Below are 14,035 nucleotides of genomic sequence, written 5' to 3'. Positions count from 1 at the left end.
GTAGCCCTGGTTGTCCTGGAACTCACTCTGTAGACCAGGCTAGCCTGAAACTTAAGAGATCTGCTTGCCTCAGCCTCCTAAGTACTGGCATTAAAGGTATGTGGTGATTGAATCTAGGACCCTGCATATGCTAGGCAAGTACTTTTTTTTTCCTTTTTATTTAGTCATATACAACCTTACAAAATAGTCTGTAGTAATATGAACACCTACTTCTACCACAAGGACAGAAGACAAAACATAACAGTAGGCCAGGAAAGGAGAAGCTGATCACCAAGTGTTCTGAGGGTGTTCTCCGTAGGTAGAAAATCAACTCCCTGGGCAGAATACCCATGGAAGCAAATGTTGTCAAACCCACCCTCCCAACCATCACCACTACATCCTTCATGTAAAGCCCTCACACAATGTCAGGTGAATTCTAGGAAACACTAAGATCAAGTTGATGAATCTTGGCTAGGCAAGTACTTTACCACAGAAAGGAAGAAGGAAGTGAGAGATAGAAAAATAGATACTATTTAGTTGATATGTATGTATATTTCTTTTTTCTCTTTTCCACTCCTCTCTCTTTTATAGTGATGCCTATGAGATCATAATAACACAAGAGTTATTTAATGTATCTGAAATTTAGTCTTAAATATAGAAAGGAATAATGAAATCATAACCAAATGGCTATGATTCTACCTAGCATTATCATAATTGGGTGCTAGGAACTGTACTCAGGTCCTCTGGAAGAGGAGCCAGTGCTCTTAACCACTGAACTCCAGCCCTCCACATTATTTTTATTTGTTTGTTTTGAGAAAGAGTCTCTCTATTAAGTCCAAATTGTCCTAGAACTCATTATGTAGACCAGACTGGCCTCAAACTCACAGAAATCCTCCTGTCTGTGCCTCTCAAATGCTGGGGATTAAAGGCCTGCGCCATCAAACCTGGTTTTCCACATGATTTTTTTGAAACAGAGTCTCACTGAACCTGGAGCTCCCTGGTGAAGACTAGACTGTCTGATCAATGAGATCTAGGAATCTGCCTGTCTTTGCCCTTCCCTCTACCTGGGGCTATAGGTATGTGCCACCATACCTAGCTTTTACATGGATTCTGACTATCTGCCAAGCCTGACCATGTTAAGTCCACTTGGTATGAGGAGAAAATCAACTCCCATGAGTTATCTTCTGACCTGTCCATACCTGTGCTGAGACACACATGTACACACATAGATACATATACAAACACACACGATAAATAAACATATATGTCTGGAGAGATGTCTCAGTGGGTATAGTCCTTTGCTACCAAGTTCAAGAAACTGGTACCCATATGGTGAACAGAAAGAACTGACTTGAGAAAGTTGTACTCTGACCCCTCCATGTGCACTGTGGCCCATGTCCTCCCAAAAAGGAAGTACATAAACATAGTTTTTAAAAAATGAATTAATAGTTCTAGTAATTGGGATCGAGCAGAAGGATTGTGAGTTCAAGGCCAGCATGAACTCAATCTCAAAACCTTGTCTCCAAGCAGGGGTGGGCTTGCTGTGGAGTAATCCTTCTGTTCACTGTGAAGATGTGTTGCTCTCATTGTTAATAAAAAGCTGATTGGCCCATAGCTAGGCAGGATTTTCAGGGCAGAGAGAATTCTGGGAAGAAGGGCAGAGTCTAAAGAGTTGCGAGCCAGACAAGGAAGAAGCAACATGGGAAGTTCGTAAATGAGGTAAACGAGCCTCAGGGCAGCACATAGATGAATAGAAATGGATTAAATTAAGCTGTAAGAGCTGACTGGAGACAAGCCTGAGCTATTGGCTGAGCATTTATAACTAATAATAAGTCTCATTGTGGTTATTTGGGAGCAACTGCCAGGTCACAGAGAAACTCCACCCTCATGGGCTGAATTAGAGGAGGGGACTATTTAGAAGTGCCTACACATGCACGTACACACATAATAAATAAGTGAAAAATAAACATACACAAATAGTACTTTAAAAACAAAAACATTTTTTATTTGTTTTTTGAGACAGAGTTTTTCCTGTGTGGTCCTGGCTGTCTTGGAACTTACTCTGTAGACCAGTCTGGCCTTGAACTCAGAGATCCACCTGCCTCTGCCTCTATAGAGTGCTTGGCTTAAACCCACCACTGCCTGGCTTTAAAAAGTATTAATTTTATTTTTGTGTATGGGTGTTTTGCTTACTAGTATGTCTGCGCTGTGTGTGTGCAGTGCTCACTGCAGCCAGAAGAGAGCGTTGGATCCCGTAGAACAGGAATTACAGACAGTTGTTAGTCAACATGTGGGTGCTGGGAATTGAACCTGAGTCCTGGAAGAACAGCTGGTGCTCTGAACCACTGAGCCACCTCTCCAACCCCCGTCGTTTCTTAGTGTTTTGAAGCAGTGTAGCTCAAGCTGGCCTGATACTCTCATCTAGCTCAGGTTGGCCTCAAATTCTCTCAGACATCAACCTGCCTCAGCCTTCCGAGTGCTAAGATATAGATGTTTCAGTGCTGCTGGCTTGTGACAGTTGTGTACATCAGAAGTCTGACACACTTCTCACGAGGCTAGAAGAAGGCATTGTGGCTGTGCTCCTCCAGGAGGCTGTAGAACAGAGGAGAATTTTCTTGCTATTCCCAGTTTCTTAAGGCAGCTGCAAGTCTTGGCTCCTGGCCCTTTCTTTTTTGCCTCATAGCCAGCAGTGGCTGGTACAGTCCTTCCACACCTCCATCTGTCTACTTCTCTGTAGCCAGCTCAGGGCCTCTGAATTTAAGGATTCATGGGATTGACTGAACCCACCCAGACAGTCCAGGATCATCTTCCCATCTCAATCACATTTGCAGAGTCCTTGCAAAGTCCTTTTTGCCACCTAAGACAACATTTGCAGGTTTCAGAATTATGGTAGGACATCAGTAGGAGGCCATTATTCTGCCTACCACAAATACTCAGCTCTGCCCTCACTGAGTGGCAGTCGTTCAAATTCAAGGCCCTGGGTGTTCTGGGAGCCTCCATGGTGAAGCTGTGACCTCAGGCACAAGGATAGAAATGATTGTGACCCAGATACAGGTGTGGGGTTGCAACCAAGTGTATAAGAAGGTGAGAGGCCTTTGGTCAGCAGGTGACCTGTCAGGCTTGAGCAGAGGGTGGTTTTGTGTATTCAGGGGATGAGGTCCTGAATGAGTTCCATGAAAGGAATGCGTTCCGAGCCAGAGAAGAAAGACGGAGAATAGATGTTTCTGACTGGACAGCTGGGGATTAGATGTGTCTGTACCTCTCAGTTCTCACTAGACCCACTGGACTCACTTGGTGGGTTAAGCAACAGATACCTGCTAGGCACTGTGGCTGAACTTGGAGATCCAGAGTAATCCACAAAACCTGCTTTTGTAGAAGAAAACAGTCCCAGAGCTGCAGGGCCATAATGTAGGATGGCAGTAGGAGCCTGTAGGAAAGGTAGTCCTCCCTCCCACGTTCACAAGATAGGCAGGGCGACTGGAAGGAAGGCCCTGCTCAGTGATTCCTGAAGAACAGGTTGGAATCCCTGTTTTGGATGCTTTGGACCACAGGGAACAGCCCAGATTTAACTGTCTTTAATAATAAAAATGAACTGAGGGGCAGAGGAAGTAGGTGTCAGGGTTTGTTACTGTAGTAAGTCTGGCTCCAGTTTAGATTATGGGCTAAACTCACTTCTGGTGTTGATTTCACCTCAGGCTACTTTCCCTCAAGGTGGCAAAATGTGTGCAACAGTTTCAGGAGTCAGTCACATCCACATCCCTGGCCTGCAGGAGAGCAAGGCACCTGTGTACTCTAGCTCTCCTGAGAGTGGGAGACTCTTTCTCTAGAAGCGCCCATCACCTGTTTCCATCTTGACATCTGATTCTGGGTCCATGTTCATCTCGCAGCTGACTGCTGTGGCCAGATAAATGTTACTATTTTCTACATACTGTGTTAAGGTTTAGGCCTAATTCCTGAACCCTTCACTGTGTGGAGAAAATGGATTTGTGCTTCCCAGGACACTTGGTCTGATTTCAGGCAGGAAGCTGATAGTTGAGTGGCAATCTTGGTGTTCTTAGGGAAGAGGGAGGGTGAAGGGACAGAAAGATTGCCTAATCACTTCATCTCTGCTGTAAAACTCTGGGGTCTGCCCCTTCATAGCGTGAATTTAATTGTAGGTTCCTAGGCTCACCATTTCTCCCTGCGCTTTCAGATTCATTATCTGCTGTTGACTGCCTCACTTTCTCTGTTTCTTTCTTAAGATTTATTGTTTTATTTCATGTGTGTGAGTGTTTTGCCTTCATGTGCCTGGTACTCACAGAGGTCAGAAGAAGGCACCAGATCCCTGGAATGGAGTTAGAGGTGGTAGTGAGCCACCATGTGGGTACTGGGAATCGAACCTGGGTTCTCTGCAAGAACAGTAAGTTAGCCACTGATCCATCTCTCCAGCCCCACTTTCTGTTTCTTAACTAAAACCCTCAAGAGAAATACTCTAGCCCGGTTTACCTTTGTGCACTCATCTCTAGGGTCTAACTAGGGAGTGATCATGGAGGAGTAAAGAATAAAACATGGGCCTGCAGAGATGCTGCAAACGTTCTATCCTATCTCTTGAAGGAACTGTACCTGTGCCTTCCAGAAATAGGGGCAGAAATTGGTTTGCTTTGTGTTTCTACTTCCTCATGTATGAGTTTCCTGCAAAGGGGGATGATGCCACCTGCCCGCTGTAGCTCAGGTGTCCAGTGTCAAATGAGACCGCAGGTGGAAGAACCTTATGTGCTGTGCAATGCAGGGCGGTGGAGTTTTCGGCCTCCACGTGTCCCTCACAAATGCTGAAGAGAGCTGGTTTGCTTGCTTAATCCTGCTTCTTGGCGTTGAGCTTCCCAGGAGACTGTCCAATCAGCTCTCTTCTTAACCCTCTATTTCCTCCTCCAGGGTCACTCAGGATGTGTCAACTGTCTGGAGTGGAATGAGAAAGGAGAGTAAGTATGAACTAGAGGGGCCAGAGAATGCGTCAAGGAGGTTGGGAGAAGAGGGTTCCTCATTGTGGTACATCTAAGGAGATAGACTATGCTCTCTGAGTGTTTGTTTGTTTGTTTTGATTTTGGTTTTTCAAGACAGGGTTTCACTGTGTAGCTCTGGCTGTCCTGGAACTCACTTTGTACACCAGGCTGGCCTCGAACTCAAAGATACCTGCCTGCCTCTGCCTCCCGAGTGCTGGGATTAAAGGTGTGTGCCACCACCACAAGCTGCTAACCTTAAATTCTACAACATCTACAGCTTGCTGGCTTCTGGTTCCGATGACCAGCACACCATTGTGTGGGACCCACTGCATCACAAGAAGCTACTCTCCATGCACACGGGACACACAGCAAATATCTTCTCTGTCAAGGTGAGTAAGACAAGCCATGGGGTGGAACTGTGCTGTGGGCATGGTTATATTGGTATAGTGTGTCCCATGTATCCTAGGCTTGCAGATATCCCTGTGGTCTGAGTATTAGATAGTGAGGCTTGAACCCTGTCTCTTCTCTATGTGCTTCTCAGAACCAACTGGCCAACTCAAGATGCATTTATACTTATTACATTTTTATTTCTTTCTTTGTGTGGGGGTACATGTGTGTTGTGGTGTACATGTGTATCCTGGTACATGGGGAGGTCATAAGAAATCTGGTAGGAGTGTTCTTGCCTTTCACCCTATGTGTCTTGGGGCTCATTCAGATCATCAGGCTTGGTGGCAAGCATCTTTACCCACTGAACCATCTTGCTGTCTCTCAGTCCATTTGTATTTATGTGAGCATACCTCCTGGAAGTTGTATGAGTAGGCAAATCCCTTGTCCTTTCTAAGCCTGTTTCCTCTAATAAAAAAGAGAGCAGCTAAGGAGTATCTTCTAAATTCATGAACAGATGAATGAATAAGTTAGACAGATGAGCAGGGAGGGCTGAGAGATGGCACTTGCTGCTCTTTCCGAAGACCTGGGAATACAGTTCCCAGCACCCTAAATAGAGCAGTTCACAGCCTCTTGTAACTCTAGCTCCAGCATCTCTGACACTCTCTTTTGGCTTTTGTAGACACACACACACACACACACACACACACACACACACACACACACATATTTAAATTTTTGAAGAGATTTTAATTTCTATTTTATGGGTATGGGTGTTTTGTCAGCGTGTATTTCTGTGCACTGCATGTGTGCAGTACCCAAAGAGGCAGGCAGAGGGCAACAGATCCTACTAGAGATGGTTGTGAACCACCATGTGGGTGCTGGGAATTGAACCCAGGTCCTCTGGAAGAGCGGCCAGTGCACTTAACAGCTGAGCCATCTCTCGAAGCCAATATTCTTAAAATCTCAAAATGTTTTTTTAAGCTTTGCATGGTGGCACACTCCTTTTTTTTTTGTTTTTTTTTTTTTGTTTTTCGAGACAGGGTTTCTCTGTATAGCTTTGTGCCTTTCCTAGAGCTCACTCTGTAGTCCAGGCTGGCCTCAAACTCACAGAGATCCACCTACCTCTGCCTCCCCAGTGCTGGGTATAAAGGCAAGCACCACCACTGCCTGGCTAAGATGTTGTTGTTGTTTTGTAATACAGAGAATAGAGCCTGGAGAGAGCTCAGTGGTTGAGAGTGACTTGCTGCTTATGTAGAAGTAGAGCTCCTTTCCCAGTACGTTATGGAGGCTGACTATTGGCTGTAACTCCAGATCATTGGATCTGGCGCCAAAGGCAGACATGCAGGTTTAAAAAAAATTCATACATATAAATTAAAACTAAAACTTCTAGCATAGATTGTAGCTTTTTCACCTTGTCATAGGAAATGAATCTTTGCCCTTGAAAGGGAGTTCAGCTGAGAAGAGATGGGAAGGAGCCTATTGAAGGAACCTTTGAAGCCCTGATACGTGAAAACATGAGACTGGATGAAATTTGTCTTTTTTTTCCTTTGAGACTAGTCTCATGTAATTCCAACTGGCCTGGAACTCCAGCTGTGTAGCTGAGGATGACCTTGAACTTCTGATCTTCCACTTCCACCTCCTTTGAGTGCTCTATCGTAAATGGTTTGTATGGTGCTGGGGATGGAACCCAGCACTTCACAGACGCCAGGCAAGTGCTCTACCACTGAGCTGTATCATGAGTCTGCGTTCTTTCCATCCCTGTCTACAGAACTGCAGTGTCTTGATCCTAGAGAACAAATCCACAAGTACCCATGAGACCTTAGAATCACGTGTGACTTCCTGGAGAAGGAAAGGGCTGTCTGCTTGGAGCTCTTTGAAGGAAGTTGTTTGTATTTGCTTTTTGAAACAGCCTCACTTTTAGACCAGGCTGCCCTCAAACTCAGTGATCCACCTGCCTCTGCCTCCTACATTCTGGGGTTAGAGCAATTGCCACCATGCCTGGCTAAAGGTTGAACAGCCTTCTGGATGTGTACCAGGGTGAGGGGGCCTCTGGAGGTGTCAGGCAGGGAAATGAACCACAAAGAGCATAGAACGAGAACTTGGTTTAGATTGACTTCGTCAGCCTGGATCAAGACTTTGAGAGTCTGATGCCAGGTGATTTATTCCCAACAAATTTAAACACAGTATAATTTGGGGGAAAAAAGTTTCCTGGTGTAAAACAATCCCTGATGCACAAGGAAGCATAATTATATCAAAGCTCACCTCAGGGTACATGTCATTTCTTCCAAGAGTTCTAGAGATAGGCTACCTGTACTAACTAGCTTAAGAGCCTAAGGAAGGGTCCGGCCTGGTCTCAGTCATACAGATAGCATAGAGGTCATTTGGACTATTAGTCACCTCTGGTCGTGGTGGTGAGAGTTTGGGGGAGCCTCTGGCTCTACAGTATTGTAAGGGTCACTTAGACTATTAGGTCTCTCTGGTCCTGGTTGTGGGAGCTTGGGAGGCCCTGACTGTAAGGATCATTTAGATTACTAGCTACTTCTGGTCTTGGTTGTAGGAGCTTGATATGGCCTGGCCCAACAGATCACACAGAACCACTAGGCTATTAATCACTTCCGATTCCCAGCTTTCTAGATGGAAAAATCAGATTTACATCTTTCCCATTGGAAGGACAATCCTGCGTGCTTAACATTCCTGATTTCTCTGGCGACTAGGGACTGCAAATTGCTCCTGAAAAAATACAAAGAGGAGATTCTATTTATTACTTAGGATATAAGATAGAGCTACAAAAAATTAGACCCCAAAAGGTACAACTGAGGAGAGATCGATTGAAGACTCTTAATGATTTTGAAAAGTTGTTAGGAAGCATTCCCAACTTACTGGGTATTGTGGGAATACCCAAAGATGGACTACGAAATTTGGCTAATACTCTAGAAGGGGACAAAGAATTAAATAGTCCAAGAGAATTATCAGCCACAGCTGAGAAGGAATTGGCTCTAGTAGAAAAGACAATTTGAGAAGCACATGTGGATCGTGTGGATCCAGAACTTAAATGCATTCTTGTCATATTCCCCTCCAGACGTTCCCCCTCATTTGATGCAGAGAGAAGATATTATATTGGAATGGATATTCCTACCACGTAAACCAAATAAGAAGTTAAAGACTTATATAGAAAAGATCTCTGATTTGATTCAAAAAGGTAAATTAAGACTTCGCCAGTTGACAGGAATGGACCCAGCAGAAATTGTAGTACCTTTAACTAATGAGGAAATTTCCTCACTGTGGGAAGATAATGAATACTGGCAGAGAGCCTGCCGTAACTTTTTGGGAGAGATTAACAACCACTATCCCAAAAGTAAGAGAATAGAATTTATAAATAAGACTGAATGGGTCCTTCCTCACATTGTATGACAAAAGCCAACTTCTGGAGTCCTCACATTCTATACTGATGCAAATAAATCAGGGAAAGCAGGATACAAATCAGGAGACTTAAGTAAAGTGGTACAAAGTCCATACAGCTCTGTACAAAAGGCAGAACTGTATGCCATTCTTATGGTACTGGTGGACTTCACAGAACCCCTCAATATAGTCACTGACTCTCAATATGCAGAGAGAGTTGTTTTACATATTGAAACTGCTGAATTTATTCCTGATAATACAGAATTAACTTCATTATTCATACAGTTGCAGGAAATCATCAGAAAAAGGGAACATCCTATATATATATATATAACACATATCAGATCCCATAAAGGTCTGCCAGGACCTCTAGCACAAGGTAATGAGGAGATTGATCAGTTACTAATAGGTAATGTACTAGTAGCCTCAGAATTTCATAAGAAACACCATGTAAATAGCAAAGGTTTGAAGAAGGATTTCTCTATCACTTGGCAAAAGCTAAGAGTATTGTGAAAAAATGTCCTACTTGTTCCTTCTATCACCTACTCCATTACCTTGTGTGAGCACAAGGACCTTCGTGCTGTGCTCCAGTGTCAGTGTCTTTGCCCTGAGGCTGGCAGTCACTAGTTTTTTGGTTTAAGGATCTGAAATGACCTAAGAGGAAAGGGTCTTTTCAGCCCTGAAATTCTGTTTGCATATTCATGGACATACACAAGTGTGTGACTGACGGTTGAAAAGCCCCACTGATCTCATTTCCCCAGTTACTATCAGGAGCAGTGACAGGCCCCCCAAATCATAGCTAGAGTAGAGTTCTAAACCCTACTACCCTAAACTTGGCGCTTTCTCGTTTACTCTCCCCTCCTGTGGATGGATTCCTGTGACTTTTCTAGAAGCAGAAGAGCTGCAGCTTGGTTTGTGGTTCTGGCCAGCTCGTACTATCTATGTTGACGATAGTCAACACTGCTCGGTAGCCTCCTCCTCTGCGGTTTTTGTTGTTTTTGGTCTGATTTGGTTTGGTTTTTGGTATTTTAAGAATAGATTTTCAGACGTGTATTATTGTTTGTTTATGTATGTGATATGGGAGAGGGGCGTGGGTGCTACAGCGGGCGTGTGGAAGTCAGAGGACAGCTTTGTGGACTTGGTTCTCTCCTTCCTTCTTGTGGGTCCCTGGGATTAATCCCAAGTCACCAGGATTATATGGTAAATGCCTTTACCCACTGAGCAGTCTTGCCAGCCCTAGGTTTTGTTTTTTGTTTTTTGTTTGGTTTTTCGAGACAGGGTTTCTCTGTGTAGCTTTGCGCCTTTCCTGGAACTCACTTGGTAGTCTAGGCTGGCCTCGAACTCAAAGAGATCCGCCTGGCTCTGCCTCCCGAGTGCTGGGATTAAAGGCGTGCGCCACCACCGCCCGGCTAGGTTTTGTTTTTTAAGACAAGCAGAGAAATGGCTCATTTTTGATTGAGGTAGTCAAGATACTGACCTTCCGCATTTACAGTATTTCACCCACGCGCTCCCCCTGGTGGCAACTATGGTACATTACAGATGTGGCCGCAGTGAGGGCTCTCCTGTTTATTTGTGCTGTGGCTGGGATCTGCGCTATCTCCAGACAGAATTAAAGATTGCTACTTGTCCCTAAAAATAAGTTTATACATTTGTTTTCCTAGTGAGCAAGTAGCAAAGCAGAAAAAGTGTAATTTTATTTCTCTTTCAAATAAAAACTGAAAACTGACAAAGAGAGCTGGGATATAGCTCTGTGGTAGAGCACTTGCCGAACATTCTCCATGCCTGTCCCCATACAGGGAAGGAGGGAGGGGCGACAGACAGACAGAGAGAGAGAAAAAAACAACTCAACTCTTCCTCGGAGTTTGATGATAAAGCTGTGTCCTATGTGTCCCTGAGGCCGTGTTTGTAACTGGTTTTGGCACATGTCATCTGGAGTGCTGTGTTCTCCACCTCACTGGGGCGATGGTGGTCGTCTTCACCGTGGTCAGCCCTTCCCATTGTCCAGCATCTGAACTCTTTTCTTGTTGCGGTTATAAGGGGTGCTGTGCATTTCCAATCCTTGGTTTTATTTCTTCGAAGTGAGAGCTTTAGGTCAGAAGACAGATGGTTTTGTTGTTGCTGTTGCTTTGTGTTTTGTTTCTTTGGGTTTTTGTTTGTTTCTCTGTGCAGCCCTGACTATATCCTGGAACTCACAGAGATCCACCTGGCTCTGCCTCCTGAGTGCTGGGATTAAAGGCGTGCGTGCGTGCGTGCGTGCGTGCGTGCGTGCGTGCGTGCGTGCGTGCGTGCGTGCGTGCGTGCGTGCGCCGCCACCGCCACCGCCACCGCCACCGCCACCGCCACCGCCACCGCCACCGCCACCGCCACCGCCACCGCCACCGCCACCGCCACCGCCACCGCCACCGCCACCGCCACCGCCACCGCCACCGCCACCGCGTGGCAAGACAGGAATAGTTTTTAATCTTTGTTGCCTGATTCCCCAATTTTTCACAGAAAGAGTTGGACATTTTAAACACCTAGTCCCTTGAAAACGCCTGGCTCATTCTTTTTTTTTTTTTTTAAAGATTTATTTCTTTTGTATATTCTGTCTGCATGCCAGAAGAGGGCGCCAGATCACATTACAGATGCTTGTGAGCCACCATGTGGTTGCTGGGAATTGAACTCAGGACCTCTGGAAGAACAGTCAACGCTCTTAACCTCTGAGCCATCTCTCCAGCCCCTCATTCTTTTCAATTCTGAACTATTTCAGTTTTGTTTCTTAATCCCTGGCTTGCTTATTAGTCATCGTGGACTGGGGTAGTAGTCATGGGGCTCAGGGTAGATAGCGTGTCTATCTTATCTATCTTAGCATGCTCTGGTTCAGTCTCCAGCACCAAATCTGGATGGACAGACCTGTGGATGGACAGACGTGTGGGTGCAAGAATGGCTGGGTGTGTGGATAGATGGATATACAGATGTATGGTGTGATGGGTGGGTGGATGGATGGATATACCGATGTATAGGTGTGTGGATGGATGGATATACAGATGTATGTATATACGTACTCAGTGGTTTCTGTTCATTTGCTTGCTTTACTTTTTTTTTTTGATGCTGGAATTGAACCCAGGACTTCACACATGTTTACATGTTGTCTGTCAGTAAGCTACACTCTTAGCCCATGACTCTTCAAGGTATTTTTCTTTGTCTGTGCTAGGGAGTGGACTTAGGTTCTTACACATATTAGGTGGGTGCTCACCACTGAGATTCACCCCTAGCCTCCAATTTAGAATGAGACTATTTTCAGTATCAGCGAGATGAAGTAGCTGCCCTGTTGTCTGGTATTTGGAAATTCTTAGTGACAGTGAGGATTATCATCCACCCAGCATCTGCTTGGAGAAGAAGCAGAGGAAAGGGACCCTTAGGTAATGCAGCTTGGTGTAAGTCATGACCACCCTGACTACATGAGGTATGTATAATAAAATATCTTCATTTTAACCTTTAAGGCTGATAGGCTGCTGCTTGCCATCCAAAGTTACTTTGGTGAGCTTTATAGATAAACGTACTTTCTTAAGTGACATGAGAGGGAACGGTCATGCTGACATCCAGGCCAGTCTCCTTCAGACAGCCACTCTCTCCTGCCAATCATGCAATTTCTTCCGAGCAGTTCCTGCCTCATGCTGGAGACCGAATCTTGATCACGGGGGCAGCTGACTCCAAGGTGCATGTCCATGACCTGACGGTAAAGGAGACGATCCACATGTTTGGAGACCACACAAACCGGGTGAAGCGCATCGCCACAGCACCCATGTGGCCTAACACATTCTGGAGCGCCGCTGAGGATGGCCTTATCCGGTAAGGGTCTCTGTGTGAAGTGGCCTCTCCCTCCAGCGGGGAGGAGGTGGGTCCCCTGGTCCAGGGTCCTGTGCGGTTGCATATTTGCCCCTGCTCTTTTCAGACAAAGATGGTGCCATTGTCCTTCTTTCCTTTTTTTCCTTTTAGGGTGCTGGGAGTCAAACCCAGGGCCCCTTGCATACCAGATAATTTTCTACCACTGAGCTAAAGCACCACCACCCCTTTTCATGGGGAGAGTTAGGTGTTGAGACAAGGTGTTGCTCTGTAGCTGGGTTACACTTGGGCTGGAGAACTTTCCTCAGCCCCTCAGGTATTGACAAGAACGTTCATTCTCAGTCTGCCCCACTGTTGTTTGGAGAGATGGTCTTCCTGTCATTCAGGCTGGTTTCAAACTCCTGGGCTCAGTGACTCCCTCTCTGTGCTTCCTACGCAGAGAGATTTACAAGCACACACCACCATGCTCTGCTGTCACGGCCTTGCTTGAACTGGCCATCCCTTCCATTCCCTTGTCTTCTCTTTGCGGCTGTAGAGAACCTTCTAAGTAATGTGTAAACTCATAACAGTGTAGTTACAAGCAGGCCTTTGAAGCCAGACAGAGCAGGTCAAATCCCAGTTCTCTCGGTGTTAAGTCTGAAAAGGCCACTGATCTTTAGTTTACCTCTGATCTTTAGTTTCTTCATCTCTAAAATAGGAATAGTCATAATATCTCCTTTGTTGATCTGAGTATGACAGTTGAGAACATGCATGTAAAACACACGTTACTTGAGTATGACAGTTGAGAACATGCATATAAAACACACGGTACTTGACAGACAGCCTTGGTCAATGGCATGTTCAGGAAGTACTTGCTGACTTGCTCTCAGGGCCAGCCAGGAGACCACCCAGGAACCTGGGCATAGTCACAGGCAGTGGAGGCATCCTAGCAGTATGTGATCATAAGCTGGGCCTTCAACAACAGGCAAGATTTGGATGAGCAAGAGGAGGCAGAGTGGATTCGCCACACGAGGAGGTTTGGGATAGGCAGGGATGAAAGTAGCATATGAGATAAAGAACACTGTACTGTAGGCTGGGGACATAACTCAGTAGAAGAGGCTCACTTAACATACTTGAAGCCGGAGCCCAGGGAGAGTGGAGAGGAAGGCTGTAGTTATAATTGGCCCACATAGAAAGCTGAGGAATACGAGGTATGTGAAATTGGGTCTTAAAAATCAGACTGTGGAGTTCCATAAACGTAGCGCTCAGGCTGCAGGTATCAAGTGGCAGAAGAATGATGTCAGACTATTTTAGGAAGAGCATTCCAGTCAGGATGGCCTAGAGGACAAGTTAACTGTGCGAGGCGTTAGAGATATCCGGCCAGGCAAGCCATGGGTGATGCCACCCCCCACTCTGGGGGTTCCTGTGTAGTGGCAGCCAAAAAACGTCCCTTTGGAGCAGCAGGGGTGTGTGGCCACTGTTGCCAT

General features: G+C 45.5%; 1 protein-coding gene across 6 annotated transcripts in view; it reads left to right on the top strand.

Annotated features, from left to right (window-relative positions):
* Wdtc1 (WD and tetratricopeptide repeats 1) overlaps positions 1–14,035 on the top strand; it is a 66,497-nt gene that overhangs the window by 37,836 nt on the left and 14,626 nt on the right. For 5 of the 6 annotated variants that reach the window (XM_059255117.1, XM_059255119.1, XM_059255118.1 and 2 more), the window contains 3 exons: positions 4,891–4,937; positions 5,236–5,347; positions 12,388–12,575. In XM_059255117.1, the coding sequence (XP_059111100.1) occupies positions 4,891–4,937; positions 5,236–5,347; positions 12,388–12,575 (347 nt within the window). Of the gene's footprint in view, positions 1–3,072; positions 3,418–4,890; positions 4,938–5,235; positions 5,348–12,387; positions 12,576–14,035 lie in introns of those variants that run through there. The other variant, XM_059255122.1, reaches the window with a different exon arrangement.

Source organism: Peromyscus eremicus, chromosome 2, assembly GCF_949786415.1.
Source record: "Peromyscus eremicus chromosome 2, PerEre_H2_v1, whole genome shotgun sequence".
NCBI classification, from domain to species: domain Eukaryota; kingdom Metazoa; phylum Chordata; class Mammalia; order Rodentia; family Cricetidae; genus Peromyscus; species Peromyscus eremicus.
This window is presented reverse-complemented; position numbering and strand designations above follow the sequence as displayed.